Source organism: Grus americana, chromosome 9, assembly GCF_028858705.1.
Source record: "Grus americana isolate bGruAme1 chromosome 9, bGruAme1.mat, whole genome shotgun sequence".
In the NCBI taxonomy this organism is placed as follows: domain Eukaryota; kingdom Metazoa; phylum Chordata; class Aves; order Gruiformes; family Gruidae; genus Grus; species Grus americana.
This window is the reverse complement of record NC_072860.1, coordinates 15,120,685-15,136,698: the sequence shown is the minus strand read 5'-3', so window position 1 is coordinate 15,136,698 and position 16,014 is coordinate 15,120,685. Positions and strand designations below refer to the sequence as shown.

Genomic DNA, 16,014 nt, shown 5'->3' with positions numbered 1-16,014 from the left:
AAAGCTGGTGAGGGACTGTTTACAAGGGCATGGAGTGATAGGACAAGGGGGAATGGGTTTAAGCTGAAGGAGGGTAGATTTAGATTAGATGTTAGGAAGAAATTCTTTACTGTGAGCATGGTGAGGCACTGGAACAGGTTGCCCAGAGAAGCTGTGGAGGCCCCATCCCTGGAAGTGTTCAAGGCCAGGTTGGATGGGGCTTTGGGCAACCTGGTCTAATGGAGGGTGTCCCTGCCCATGGCAGGGGGTTGGAACTAGATGGTCTTTGAGGTCCCTTCCAACCCAAACCATTCCGTAATTCTATGAAGTTGCACACCAAATATTTTAGGAATGAGATCAAGAGAGGCAAACCTGTTCTTCCAGTAAATATGTTAAGGAAACTAAAATATTATTTCTAGGGTGACTGAAACAGATCAAGAGGTGCCAAATTAGTTCCTATTCATTAGCATTTTACTTCCTTGAACAAGTGCTACACATCTCAAGCACCCAGAAAGACCACTGCCTATCCTGCAGTGGGCAGGCTCTGAGAAACCGAAATGGGAGAAATGCAGGGAACAAAGAAGAGAAAATGAGGGAGCTAGGTCCATTAATACAAGAAAAGTTGCCCATTTCTAATGAGGCATGCACAGACCTGCAAACCTGATGTGCATGTATGCACAGCACAGGGACAGATATGTTTATAAAATGCTGGTTACAAGAAGTTTGCGTTGGACCTACGTTGTTTGGTCTTGACATGTAGCACACTTTCAAAAGGAACCCAGACCAGAAGCTGAACAGAAAAGGATATAACTGTATTAAGCTGTGCTAAGGGTGATTTGTTGCAACAAAATCCAGGGGGAACAAGGTGCTCTCCATACCCCAGCTTCAGTGTTACCCCCTCCTTCCCTCCACTGCAGCTGAAGCTAGCTTTGAGCCTTTCAGCTTTTCATTTTGTTCTGCGGTTCAGCAACAGGAACTCCAGTTATTACATGACAATCACAATTTTCAATTAAAAACTAAAAAGAAAGAATGCATTTAAGTCCATTTCTGATAAACCTGATTATACAGGAAAACTGAGCAGTACTATCTAGAAGATATAAAAGACAGGAAACAACTGCAAAGGTACCTTTTCCAAGGCAGGCTGATGATTATGGGGAACGACTCGTTATTTTGGGAGGTGCCGGGGGTGGAAGACAGGAGTGCCACACACGCTTTTTCTGCCTAGTCAGCTTTTGCTGCTTCCTCAAATGTCAGCCCTGCTCTTTCTAGTGTTTGCAGAAGACAGTAGAGGTCCTTGGCTGCCCTTTCACAGAGAAGACGGATGAGCTGCATGCAGAGTATCCCACCAAACCTGGGTCTCCAGGGAAGAATCAAGGCTCATCCAATCTATTCACTGCTCATAGGCTTAGTCCAGCTCCTATTGACAATTTCTGCTCCTACGCAACACCCTTATTAGTGAGATTTAAATCTTCACAACTGCAAACGAAGAAAAAACAGATTAAAGGTGTAAAACACTCATAATTTCCATAGTTTGGCAAAATTTCATAATATTCCAGCAAAATCTGTTAATCCAGAACCAATGAAGATGGTGGAATTTGTTCATTTTCTTAAGCAGGTTCACTTTCTCCTGGAGAAAACACTTCTAAAGCATCCTATATTAGAACCTTTAGTTATATGATGCCCTCTACTGTTCAAAGTAAGAATTACGTATTAATTAATAAAAAAATTACTTGTGCCCTATGGAGTATCATCATTCTTATTTTTAAATTGAAATTTGCCTAAAAACCCCAAATATAAATCACAAAAATAACTGGTCAAGTTAAAATACAAAAGCAAAGGTAAAATTTAAAACAAAGATAGTCCCTTAAATTTATAAATAAATGAATCTAAAAGCAAGTGACAAAAACATGTGCCACAATTCATCCCTACAACTTTTATCTCAGCCCTGAAAATACATGTATGTATTATGTCATCATTGTGCAACTTATTTTGCTCTGAAAAATCCCACTGTACAAACAGAAGCTCGGCCTATAAAACACCCAAGTCTCTTTTTCTGTTTAGCTCAGCACATAATACCCAGTTCTGGGCATATTACAGAAAGGAAGGTGTGAACCAGCTAGTAAGAGTCTACAGGACAGCAGAGAGAAGAATAAGAAAGGAGTCAGGAAACATGGAAGAGGGACTTAGGGTTGTTTAATCTAAAGAAAAGGAGACTGAGAGCAGTCATGACAACAGTTATCATACACGTAAATGCTAACTGCACATCAGGAGAAAATTATATTTTCCATGTCCACTGTGGATAGAGTTAACTTGCTGCAAGAAAGATTCAAATCAGGCATGAGGGAAAACTTTCTATTGATGTTAGCAGCACTGGCATTGCCAGCTGAACACTTCAATGCCTGATGTCTTTACAGACAGGTGACACACACATCTCTCAGAAATGACATAACTGGATGTAATTCTGTCGGAGGGCAGATGAACAGATCTGCTGAACTCTCCTGGTTCGTCCTCTGCCTCCCACTTCCATGTAGTCCTGCCTGCAAAATCCCGCCAACAACCCAACTCACAGAAGCCCATTTGGACATGCCTTGTGTTTTCGTTTTAAAGGCAGTGCTGCCACTCATTTCACACACTTCTTCAGTGCAACAACAGCTGAGAACTCATCTGCCAATCTTATTTAAGCAGCGTGGAAGACCTTGGTACAACCACAGGCCTCCACCCGGGGCTGGGCCTCACTGCCTTCTCCAGCCCTGACCCGCCAGGCCTAGGCCATGGAGGCAAGCCCAGGCCGCCCTGGGGGTGCCGGGGGTGCCCCGGGCCGGCACAAAGGTGAGGTGCTGAGGCCTAGCCCTGCTGTGGCCGGGGTGTGAGGGGAACACGAGGCCCGGCTGTGGGGCAGCCATAAACCCCCACCTCTCCGCTCCTCCTGGTCGGGCAATCCCCCAGCGGTGATCCCTCAAAACCCTCCATCGTCTCCGCCGTGCCCGGAACCTCTGTGCGGGGAGGCGCGGTTTCCAGCCGGGCCGGTCGTAACGGACCGCGGTGCCCGGAAGCGGCGGTAGCCCTGTCAGTCCGCGGCCGCGGCGGCTCCACCTGCCCTTGCCCGCGGCAGCCCGGGGTGCCAGGCGCAGCAGCCGAGCCCCGGCCGGTGGCCGCGGTGCGTGCGGCTCCTCCGGCCCCTCCCGGCCGTTAGGATGTGGCGGACGCGGGCGACGGCGGCTTGGTGAGCGGGGCAGGCTGCGGCAGGGGTCAGGGCGGGCGCTGCGGGCCGCCGCCGGGCCTGGTCCCTGGGGTGCGGCGGCTCTGCGGAGTGAGCGGCCGCCAGACCCGCGACCCTCTCCCGCCTCCTCCAACCTCCGGACCTCTGCCCCGGGCACAGTGTCGGTTGGAACGCCCGCCCCGGCTGAGCAGGCCCTGCGCACCCGTGGGAACGGGGCTGTCTGCGGGGGAGGCCGGAGCCGTATAACGGGTCAGGGTGCGGGGGGGGGGGGGGGGGGTGAACGGCGCAGGGGTGGGCCTGAGGCCTGCTGGGGTGGGGCTGCCGCTTTTCGGCGGGGATATTCCCCATCCTGCATCTCTCCCGGGACCAGGGGTGCGATGGGGAAGGGAGCTGTGTCTCCCGCGTTCCCACCCTAGGGAGTTCGGGCCGCCTTCGTGCCCAGACGTCGGCCCTCCCCAGCAGCTGCCCTGCGCTCTACTTGATTTTCACCGGTCTTGTACTCGATTCCAGGCAGGAGTGGTGAAACTGAATGGCACAGTTTTCACAATGTTCCTTGGCACGTTTGGGAGCAGCAATAGGACAATAAGTGTTGTCTAGTGCTGAAAGAGGAAAAAAAATATTCCTGCAGTCGTTTTTATTGAGTTACATTGGAAAAACTGCTTTGTAGTCATAGCTATTAAAAGTGTATGTAATTTAAGTTTACAGAAAGTTTGTCCCAGCTGAGATGGGGATGTTTTTAACTCTTAAGCAGAAGCAATATGTGTAAAATGCTAGATATTATGACTTCCAGGTGGAATACTTGGCTATCATAGTAACAGACCACTCCTTCTTGCTTTACAAGGTATCTATAATCCCAGCACAATGCAAGACGAGGCAGGTTGCAGGCCTGTAATCAGGCAGATTCTAATGGCGGAGCTACTCATGTCTGGAAGGCTAATTTTTGTTGTTAGAAACAGCTTGCCAGAGGCTTTAAATTTGGAACTCGTGAAATACTTAATAGCATTGTTTTGGTACCCTCTTCAGTGTAACTCTACTTTTCAGTGAAGATTTTATGGTGATTTTTTTTTCTCAGTATTCATCAATAGTTTTTAGCAGGAGGAGGAGAGAAGAAAAGAGAAAATGCAAGTTTTGGTATAATGACAGAGTAGATTTTTTTTTTTAATGAAATGTAAGTTTTGTATGTATAATTAAAGCAAGTAGGGTTTAAATATGTGATAGGCCTCAAAAGGCAATTGTTGATCAAGTTCTTGCCATAACAATTTGTGATGCAACTGAATTTTTCGTTCAGTTTAATTGTACAGAACGGGTGCTGTAAAAGACTGTGTATTCTAAAAGAATAATCACAGAGAAGATTATATAATATTTAAAAATGCCTTTAACCCAGGTGAAGGCTAATAATGAGAACTGGCTGCCATAGTATATGCTACTACTTGGCCTCTGCTGAAAACTTTGAATATCTGTCTAACGGTAGTGACTGCAAAACAAAAGAAATAGCAACCCAGTCATCAGCTTGCTTTGTACAGGCTTACCACACCCTGATGTAAAAAAAACCTGACTTCAAATCAGGAATTAAAACATTTCTAGTGGGGAGGCACTTCCATTTTTTTTTTAATTATGTAACCACTTTGTATGGGTACCATCTGTGCCTAATTTTCTGAGTCTCTTGGAATTCCATGTCAAAGAGGAGAAGAAACTTGTTAGTGCGTTAAGGATTATTCTGCTCCTGCTTACTATCCACTTACTAGATGCTGAGTTTGTTACTGCAAAGGCACAGCCTTCTAGATAGTTTTAAGAAGTACAGCAGCAAGAAGATACCCTTCAGAATTGTAGTGACTCTTATGAATGAGGACTTTCATAGCAGTCAGTGGAGGAGTTCCCTTTTTTCAAGCTTTCTGTAACACTAAAGGAAACTTCTAAACATAGATCATCAGGAGAATTGGTCTTTTAAGAGTGGAAAATGTCTCAGTTCAAATAATTCTGATTTTAAAGTTATCTTCCAAAAGCTCAATTTCTGGGTTGAAAGTGCTTTTGTAACAGAGTCTTCCACTTCTTTGGACATTAAGAATATGCCTGTCATAGACAATGCCGTCTCTAGTACATGGAAAACCTCAATGCAAAGAACCACATAAATTATAGAGCGTGTTATCAGAAAATGCTGTAATGTTCTCATTTCATATAGTTCACTTACTCTCTTTGACATCTGTTAATTTTAAATTATTTAGGATTACAGGCTGAATAATTTGCCTTCTCAATGATGTGAAGCTCTTTGTTCCTTTGTATTTGTCCCCTTTGTAAGGAAATACAATTGGTAATATTGAAAATTCTGAAAAAGAAAAATGCCAAGGAACAAGCATTGATTTCAAGAACTGTAACTTCAGTCATATTTTGCATCCATTAAATGATTTAGTATTAACCATTCTGATATGATGTTGAGACTAAAAAGTTACAAAAGAAATTGCTTTTCCAAAGCTGTTGTCTTTTCCCTAAACTAGCAAAGCTACATCAAAATGTTGAAGCATGCAGATAGTGTCATTTGAAGGTATGCAAGGAGATTTCTTCCAACCTATGAGTATGTTCTAACATAGGCAGGATTGGTAAGTTCCTGTGTTTTAAGATGTGCATTTCATGGTAGAGCTCTGGTTTCAGAGTTAAATCTTTAAGATTGAAATTTTCAGTCTTGCAGAAATATGAATTACTTTATTGAAGTCTTCAGCAAATATGATGCAGCCACATCCAGAAGTAATCTTGTCTATGTATGACCTAAGGCATAATGATAATGCTGTAATCCTAGAGCTGCAGAATGTTAGAGTGAAAGGAACCGAAAGATATCATCAAGTACATGCTTCAACTCCAAAGGAGAATCTGCTGTGCAGAAAAAAAAAAAGGACAAATGTGTTTTACGAAGCAATTTTGTCTGTGTATTGTTTTTTGAAGTTTGAAAATCCTCTACAGGCTTAATGTTCTCTAAAAGTTAGTTTTGAATAACAAGATAGGCCAAACTCAAGTTTTCTTTCATGTTGCAAGTTAATCATAGTCTTCTGTGATATAGCTCCTGTTTGCCCAAATTGTGTTTTACCACAGACATGTTACTTGCCTTAATCTGGTGTGGAAGTCAAATTTAATTCATTACAGACTTCATAAATGGTATTTAAGGTTTTATTATTAATCGCTAGAAATGCTATAGCCATTAATGCTCTTTACAGGTTTTTATTTTGCTGGTAGCATAGCAATGATAGCTGGAAATCGTACGTGAAGAATGATGCTCTAATTTATCTGTAACCAGCTAAAATGTGATGTGAATTGCTTCTAAAGAGGTTACTGAGTTAATGGTGTGTTGAGGAAACCTGTTACTTAGAGTTTTTATTTCTTTCTTTTAGTGTCATCTGCCGGAGTCTCGCAAATAGCAGCTATGGAATGAAAAGAAAATCGCCACTTCAAAACTTGCATCTTGTTTCCCGAAGTATACATCGTCCCTACTACCCAAGTTCAAAATTTCAAAGACCTCCATTAAGGATATCCATTCAGCTGTTCTCTTCTCTTAATCGTCTTCCCCTACGCAAAACAAAACTTTTAAATGTAAAATATGGATACCAATCCCACAGGAACTTTTGGCTAGCTAGACTAGCATCAAGGCTTCTCAAACTTCGCTATCTTATATTAGGATCTGCTGTAGGTGGTGGCTATACAGCTAAGAAGGTATTTATCTGTGGAAGTTCTTTTATGCATTTTGTGTTTGTTGTTATTATATACTTCAGAACAATAGTTCTTGGTATATCCACAAAATTACAAGATAACATTGATTGGTTAACTAATGACAATAAGGATGAGTAAATATGGAAAACAGATTTTTTTTTTTCTTTTTAGAGTAGTAGTATAGATTTTAAAAGATCCAAGTAGTATTATTCATATCTAAAAGATAGTGGGTTAGTATGTTTTATATGTAGAAATTACTTTTCAAAAGATTGCTCATATGCTTCTCTACATACATTTCTATTTCTACTATATTTTTTTTTCTTTTTGTATTAGACATATGATCAGTGGAAGGACATGATGCCAGATCTCGATGAATATAAGTGGATTGTTCCTGACTTCATTTGGGAGCTTGATGAACATATTGATTTCGGTATCACAAAAGCTAAAATGTTTCTCTGTCTAAAGACTAGCATCTCTACAACTCAAACATAAGGGTGTAGGTCCTCAGTGCCTCTCTCCAGTAGCATCTTTGTAGCTGTAATTTGAGTGAACTTGTGTTGTTACAATTTGGTGTGTGTCTTAACAAAGTATTTGTATCGGTGTGTTTGTAGGAAGAAATTAAGCATTGTATAGTATTGATATTACATAATTTATCCTTTCATTAGAGAATGTTCTTGGTCCTTTCATACAACCATGTAATCCCATTATTGAAAGGAGACTTATGACATGATCAAGGGGACTTACGCAATTTTTGGTAGTGTTATGCATAAAGTTAGTTCTTTCTATATGAATTACACTTAAAAATTTAAAAAAAAAAATAGATAAGTAAAAGACTTGTTTGAGTAAAAGACCAATTGAAAATGCATAATGGTGAGCCTACCTATCTACAAAATTATCTTGAAGATACAGAAGAAAACAAAATGAAATAGGTAGACTCTGTTTTCCTGAAACTTCTGGTTACAGTAGGATTTTTTGCATATTTTCAGATGAAAGTTAGAAATCTAAAATCCAAGCACTGAATTACTTCTTATATATGCAGGGTAGTATGGTGGTGTTCTTTTTTAAAAAAAAAAAAGTTTGTGAAGATTTCACTACATGTATGAGCATTGCATAGATAAATGCAGAGATTGAACAACAGACAAACATTTTCTTGTTTTTATTGCTAGGGGACGCCTAATTTTTATAGTACTCTAAAGCTAATAAATTTTTTAAAGCATTACAAAATTTCAATTATGAAATTGAAAAATAAGCTTTTCATAAAATGTACAAGAGGTGAGCATAGTTAGTGTTATGTAATTTTAAAACATCCTTTACAAAGAGTGTGAGAGAATTATGTATGAAATGTGGTGAAATGCAGCAATAGCTTTTAGCGAATTTTAAAGTACCTGAGGTAACCAACTTATCAGAAAGTTCAAAGTCTAAAAAAGCAATTGATTTTCAGATCTGATAACCTTTCTCAATACTAATGGGGGGAGGTGCATGTGGAAAGAAACTTTTTAATTCTTTATTTAAAAAAATAAAAAAGCCATGTCCTGAAACAGTTGCTAGGTTTTACAGTCTAAGCCATTTTTGTTCACAAAAATAATAGGAAAAAAACCCTACTCATTTGCTGTTGTTCTGTTTTCCTAGAAAAACTTATCAAAGCCCTTCCTGATGCAGATGACCTTGCCAAACTTCTGCCTGACTTTGACAAGATTGGAGAGAGCTTCACTTCACTGAAAGGATTTTTTTCTCCTGGTGAGAACAATTTTTCAGCTTAGCTTTAATTTTGAAAACGTAAGCTATTACAAGATGAGGTTACAGTTATGTCCTTAGACACTAAAAGAAAGCAGATCCTGAAAATGCATGCCTTTTCATTGAATATCTCATCTGAAAGTGTTATGGAGACAGGTAAGTGTAATGTATTTTTCAAAGCAAGAATTCTGGTAGCAAGTACAAAGGACCAAAATGTGAAATTGAATAGAAAACTTGAATTCTTGTACAGTTCTAAATAAACAGATTGAAAGCTAGATTGCTTCAGTGAGTCATAGAAGCTGGACATCTCCAGCTGGAATTTGGAGAAGGTGAGAGTGACACTGGACGGTAATAGTGCCACAGCTGTTACAGACAAGAGTTGGATTATTAAGAATGATGGTTCTTTATCTTGCAAGCATGTGAAATAAGAGATTTGTAATGAAGATATTCTTTGAGTTGAATGATGTTTTCTACCCAGACACAGCTCCAGAAGGACTTGCTTGAAGATTTAGCTTAGATAGGGGCTGTGTTTCAAAGGAGTAGGTAGGAGTTCTAAATCCTTTACAGAAGACAGGGAGATGGTTTCTCGATTCAGTGTGTCCAGGTAGTAGTAGGCTTAATGGTTTTCAGGTTTGGGGACATTCAGATGTTTCTGACCTGTGGGGTTTTCAAAACCAAAAATGATTAATTTGATCATCATATCTGACTTGCTTTTGAGCACAGCTTCAAAATTCACCCAGTCATTCTTGTAATAAAGTACAAGATTATTCCTATTATATACCTTAATAATTATCACACCACGTAAATTTGTATTCATGAAAGATTGTATCTGTCAGGTGTTATAGTCATTGCTCCAAGGGTGTTTGAAAACATTTCTGTATCAGTGTGCATAAAAAGTGTACTTTAATTTTCTTAAAATACTGTCAATGGCAGAACTAGTTTATTAATCTTATAAACTCAGCAAGCAGCTATATAGGGATCAAGTTCAACAGAGTGACAAGTAGATTACAATCTCCTATGTATTTTGGCTGTTTAAAATTGTGGTGTTATTGACTTGTATTGTGAGATGTCACCTATTATTTGTCATCATACTCACATGGGCATTATTGCCATTTATGATTGTGTGGTTCTCCAAATGAGACAAAGATCACTCATCTTTGTTTTGCGTTTTGTTTTGTATTTATAATTTTTATTTCCCCTCTTCTGCTGATTTTTCACAGGTTACAATTTGGTTAGTGAAGTCATAGGAGCTTCTGATCTACTTCTGTTGTTAGGTGTGTAAAAGCCCTTTTTACTGCCCTTAATCTGCCTCTTTAAAGCAAATTCTTAAAACACTACAATACTAAGAGAAGTGAATATCAATATAAACACAACTATTTACAGCAATTTAATATTGAATTACAAATACTTTCCAACTATTTTAAAAATACCTAAGTCCTCCCCTGTGAGAATGTGTAGATGAATAGTTGTTATTTCTCTGCCACAGTCCTTAGCGGATGCTTTTTATTTCAGGCATTTTCTGGAAGCTTGTTTTGAAAACTTACGCTATTACAATAGGAAAGAATTTATTAATTTTTTTTCTTGTTACAGTAATACAGTAGTTTGGTTTTTTCTTTCATGTTTTTCAGAAATGGTTAATTTTAAAATGTTTTCAGAACTTCAGTAGTCTAATTGAAGCTGCCTGCTCCCTTATGATATAACTAATTTGAGTCTCGAACTAGATATAAAATTTTCAGATAAGTTTTGAACTGAATTTCTTTTTCAGTTTCTTCAGGTGAATCTTTTTTCCTATAGGAACTTCAAAGATTATTGAATTAATAATTCATAGGAGTTGAAACTTTGATTTTATATTAGGTGTAGTTTGAGAATTTTTAACTGCCTTTTGTATGTTGTAATGCGTTTCTGTAATTATGTCCTAGGTTCTCCAGGAGAAACAGCATTCAGAGCTACTGACCAGGGATATGACAATGACAAACAGTACAAGAAGGTAATTACTCTCTTGCAAAACTAAAAATGTGTTGACAACAGGTAATTTTTTTTAAAGTGCTTCAACAGCTATTTGCAGATGTTTGTTTGAAGCAGCTTGAATAGAACTTATCATTGAAAATTACTTGAGTATGCATTGTTGGGTTTAATATATGAACAGTACAATGATAATAAACATTTTGGTGTAAGGAAAATACAAGGCGGCCATAAAAACCTTTAGGAATTACATTCCTAAGAAACTTGGGTTGTAATAAGAATGTAGTTTTAGGTATTTCGTGTGCATTTGCAATTTTTCAGGGCATGTTGTCAGTGGCACTTGAGCTTATAGCTTATTACTCAAGTTGGTTTAGGCTTTTATAGTTATTTTCAGGCATTTCTGCTTGCAGCCTCATTTCTGTTGACATTTTCACAGTTGTGATTTTTGCTTAAGGATATCTGCCTTAATAAAGAATTTCTATTTCTTAAAGCAGTCTCTTTTTACTTTATTTAGATAAAGTACACATCACATTTTTATTACTATCTTATGGAAAAAATATTACCGTATTTTGATAACTAAAAGCTTTAGCATTTTTTCCTTGAACTAAAGGAGGTGACATTTAATTTTTTTTATTTCATGAATAGTAGATCTTATTTCTATTAAATTTCTAAATCATAATGTTGCTCATTCTTTAAAGGCTTTTCATTTTTCCCATGTATATTTTTTTAAAAATCTTTATAAAAAATGGAAGGAAAACAATAAATATCAGGGAATTTGTAAATTATTAAATATTTATTTTTGCAACTGAAAGTGTCTGAACTATAACTGGGGCTTTTACATAAAAGACATTTCTGTATATGCAGGCATGTATACATTTATTCTACATAAATTCTGCATGGCAATATGTAGTGAAACCTGTACAAAGCTGACTTTTTGTAATAGGTTTATTTTTACCTTTGGAGCAGTGATGGATTTCTAGATGAGAAATAAGTTTAGCTTTTTGTTTCCCCTTTGTCAATAAGCTGTCTAGATATATATTATTTTTTTCTTAAGTGATTGCTTAGCACAGGTTTCACTGTTTAAAACATAAAAAAATACTTTATTATTGATTTGTGAAGAAATGGCCATCTTAGTTTATTGTCTTTGATAACTAAATTAGCTTGAGATTTTTACTGAATGCCAGTAATATCACTAGTAGTTATTATTCTCTTTTTTTCAGATGCAGCGACAACTGCATTTTAATGTTGCCAACAAAACTTTGGCTGTGGTACAGAAAATATCAGCCCATATTAAATCACTATGATTTAGAAAATCTAGTCTGGTGTACTAATTTTTGTTATTCCAATTATATCCAATATGTTACACTTAGAAATTGTTGGTTTGCTAATTAATATGATCAATTTTGGTCATAATATTTTGAACAAGGCACATATGAGTACCTAACAAAGCATAATCACTTAGTTTATTGACAAGGAAAATTATTATTGTCAAGACAATGAATGGGTTAGATGGCCTTTTTTCATTCAATGCTTTCCACTGCCAATAAATATTAGTTTAAGAATTGTGATTGTATGGATGCATAAAGTGCTGTAGCATGGTATTAAATGCATCTGATGAGCTGGTTTTCTTTGTTTCATTGTAAAAAGATGAGTAACTGGTAAAGGAATCTAGAAATTCCTCATTTGGAGGAATGTTCTGTAGTACTGTTATTTGGCATGGTCCTCAGGTCTCAAAACTTCCTGTAAAATGAGTGAGAAACCAGTTAATTTTGCAAGGCAACTTTGAGAGTGAACGTTGCCCCAAACACTGAATCAGGCTGTACTGCTTCTTGCCAGCTAATGTGGTGTTTATGTCATAATCTTTCAATACAAAAAGTACAATTTTTTTAAAAGAGAATTAAATTAAAATTACTGGAGTGTTCAGATAAGTAGTTTAAATAAATGGAGTTTAAATGTGTTTCTACTTAGATTAAATAAGAAATTTTGTTCCTGGAGAAAGAGGAGAGAACGTAGTTATAAAAGGTATAGTGTATAAAATATGTTATTGTATTGTATGTGTAGGACTAGTTCAGGCTTGCACTTGAAATGGCAGTATTAGCTTTTCAGAAAATTATCTTGCACTGTTGTCTGTCTCCCAAAAAAAAATTTCTAAAGAGTTTCAGCTTCCTATTAAAGCAAACAAATTCCAAAGCTTAGCCCAATTTTTAAAGGAAATTTATAGTGGCTATAGTTGTGATGAAGTAGGTGTGAAAAATGTGACTCAAGTATCGATTTGAGGCTTAGAAGCCAGATAAATAATTCAAACCCAACCACGCTGTCCTTTCTCTGCCTGTGGTTCTCTGATAAAATCTCATGCCTTGAGGTTGGTGCACTGTTGAGGATTTGGCAGCACATCGACTGCCTCACTGAGCCAGCACAGGGTCACTCCTAGTCAGTGTAAGAAGCTTTCAAATTTTCTCTTTTCTGTTCATAGCACCGTTACATTCCCAACTTAATTCCCAGTTTCATGTTGTAGGTGCTCTGGATAAAATTGCGACATTTATCCAAATTCTTAGAAAGTGATCTCTTTACCTTCCTCATCATTTTCACCCCTTTACATCCCTCAGCATTTAATTATTTTTCCTGCAAGGACTTACTGTGGCTCAGCTTTTCTCATGAACAGTAACACTGAAATTAGTGGGAAATAGTGGAAGGAGTCAAGACATGCAAAGAGACAGGGCTTTGGTTGCTCATGAAAATGGGGCACAAATTCTTTAGTCATGAGGAACTTTAAACAGATAGTCATACCTAACTGAAGTACAGCATATTAACTTTTAATGTAAAATAATGTATTTTTTAAAGCATATGCAGTGACAATGTCAGCACTTGTTTTGCCTTATTTTATTTATTGTGCACCCAGATTCTCATGATGACTTTGCAGAGCTTGTGCCACTGTGTTTGTCAACTAGCATTATTCCCCTTTACATTGTTTCTTTGCTAATGAAAATAATAATACAATGATTGTAAACATTTTGGGTTTTGAAATCCCATTAATTGTTGATTTTTCTAGACAAAATTATTTAAAATAAATATGGTTTTACACTGGAATGTTTCATTTTTGGGGGAGGAACAGTGGTAGTGTCCAATGACAGAGAGATGTAAACATTTTTGTTTGTGTCTGCATTGTGCCTACAGTTCTGTACTATTTAAGGTTCTTAATATTTCTTTTTTTTTAAAGTTAAACCTATAAAGTAAGAAATAGAAAAAAAGGAAATAAGAAGTGTTGTTGAGAAGCCTTTTAAATCACCTTATCTGTTATTTGAATATATTATTGAATGAGCTAACTGTAGTTGAAAAGGGCTTTTCATACTTTACTGTGGAGTAAGAGTCACATGGACCAGATGTCTTAGAAAGTAATTGCACAGTTAACAGATGTTTGAAGACATCAAATTTAACTGTGCCTGTTTAAATTCCAAAAGGCCTTCACGGCAGGTTTGGTCAGTGGTTTTTCTTGTCTTTTCTTGACCCATAGCATAATTTTTAAAGGAACTGCGTCAGCTCATATCGAGAGTTTCCTTGTTTGTGAAATGGCAACATATTGTTATTGTTCCTCTAATATTAAGTGTAGCCACGAGGCTATCTCTCCTTGCTGCTGTTTAGAAATGAAATCTTTTGGTTTGCCTGATTTCTTGGCACAATTCTAATGCGTTTGCTAGTCTGGCAATATAGAAATTTTTGAAATCTTAAAATGGTCCAGTAAAATACAAAAGTGAAGATTTTTCTATTCTTGAAAGGTTATACAAATCACTATTTAACAAATATTTGGTCATTTGATTGTCTCTCCTTTTATCCATTCTCTCCTGTGTTGTTTATCCTTATGTGTACATGCCTGTGTGTGTATTTTGTGCAACAAACATATAACTTGATGGTAGATGTCTTGAATTCTTACACCAAAGTAATATTTCAGGATTTGTTTTGATTCCTGTAGTGCATTTTTGAAACATTTCATTTCACTGAATGTTTTCTTAGGAGAAGATGTAATATTTCTTAAAGAGCTTTATTTGAACATAGTTTGTTAATACTTCTGCCTCTGTTCTCTGAAATAAATTGTACATAAAGTTCCAGTAGATGCTGACATAGTATCTCCAAACCAATTTTGAAAGACAGCTTACCATTTCAAGACTATTTGGTGTGGGGGGAGAAGAGAAGAGAACTAAGCTTTGTGGAAATGCTGAATAAGTAAAGGAATAAACATCAAGTTGCAGGGATTTTGAAGCGATCAGGAAGGATTATGGCAGCATGGATTTAAACTGCAGTGTGTTACAGAAGTGGAGAGGGGGCTTTTTCTTTATGCTCTATAAACTATTTTGCTTTTCCTAGTTTGAGAGTTATATAGCAGAAAAAAAATCATCTTTCTATAAACTGTCTGCATTGCTGAAAGAACAGAGTGAGAACTTTTTTGTTACTGACAAAGTCGAGCCCATTACCTGTTGTGCACAACTTTGTGTACAGTATCCAAAACTCTGTCTTTAATACATGCATGGTTAAGTTGTGAAAGATTGCTGATACTTAAGAACTTCTGGCCTGAATAATTGAAATTAAATCCTGAAACTTTTAAGTACATTTTAAAGGCAGGATAGTTTGATTTTTTTAAGTTTTAGTATAATTACAAAATGTAGTTAAAAGTTTTTATTGTCTTGTTCTACTGGATTTGCAAAATGCATAGTTTTGCATTTTGCTAGCTAGACAGCTAGCTAGCAAGACATCTTGCTGCTGAAATTTCACTTTTGTTTGAAGTAACCCATTCATACCTGTTTTTCATCTGTCTTTGTCATGCCCTTTGGTTTAACTTTGTTCTCCTTACACCCCAAATTTTTCCTCTCCTTTTTATTATAACCTCATGGCAGGGCCTGCTTGGTGAACTCATTCTGTTACAACAACAAATCCAGCAGCATGAAGAGGAAGCACGCAGAGCCGCGGGCCAATATAACATGGGCTCTTCCCAGCAGAAGCGAAAGGTGATGGCATAAGGGACAATATGTACTGTATTCACACTAATCAAATACTTCAGCCTTCTGCATTTGAGCTAGAAAAATCTAACTAATTAAATCATGGGCCCAAATAATTATTGCAGCCAACTTCACTACAGGTGTATGTATAGCCCTGTTTCAGTTTAACCAAGTTGCATTTAAAGCATGGTGTTAAAAGCTAAACAAGTACTTTGTGTCACTTTGAAGTTGTATGTTCTCTGCCTCTATAAAAACTTATTTAAAGTTCATATGTTAAAAATGCATTTAAGGAAAGTATGTGAATAAATGCCAAGTCTGTTTTGTCTACTGTTGGTTGCTTACTGTAGCTCTATCTTGTAAGAGTGTAGCTATTTACAGGTAGTATATTTCTGGGAATGGTTTTTTCTGCTTTATACTGTTACCACTCTGAAAATGACA

General features: G+C 37.4%; 2 protein-coding genes across 7 annotated transcripts in view; one reads left to right on the top strand and one right to left on the bottom strand.

Annotated features, from left to right (window-relative positions):
- The window catches only part of LOC129209795 (probable cation-transporting ATPase 13A4), a 46,870-nt gene extending 43,906 nt beyond the window's left edge, over positions 1-2,964 (bottom strand). Inside the window, exon 1 of the mRNA XM_054834757.1 lies at positions 2,893-2,964. The gene's annotated coding sequence lies outside the window, so the exon portion shown is untranslated. The remainder of the gene's footprint in view (positions 1-2,892) is intronic.
- A 49-nt stretch (positions 2,965-3,013) lies between these two features.
- The window catches only part of OPA1 (OPA1 mitochondrial dynamin like GTPase), a 56,933-nt gene continuing 43,932 nt past the window's right edge, over positions 3,014-16,014 (top strand). Inside the window, exons 1-7 of one of the 6 annotated variants that reach the window (XM_054834951.1) lie at positions 3,014-3,202; positions 6,577-6,895; positions 7,226-7,322; positions 8,522-8,629; positions 9,847-9,900; positions 10,546-10,613; positions 15,475-15,585. In XM_054834951.1, the coding sequence (XP_054690926.1) occupies positions 3,174-3,202; positions 6,577-6,895; positions 7,226-7,322; positions 8,522-8,629; positions 9,847-9,900; positions 10,546-10,613; positions 15,475-15,585 (786 nt within the window). In that variant the 5' untranslated portion in view covers positions 3,014-3,173. The other 5 variants (XM_054834956.1, XM_054834953.1, XM_054834954.1 and 2 more) reach the window with 5 other exon arrangements.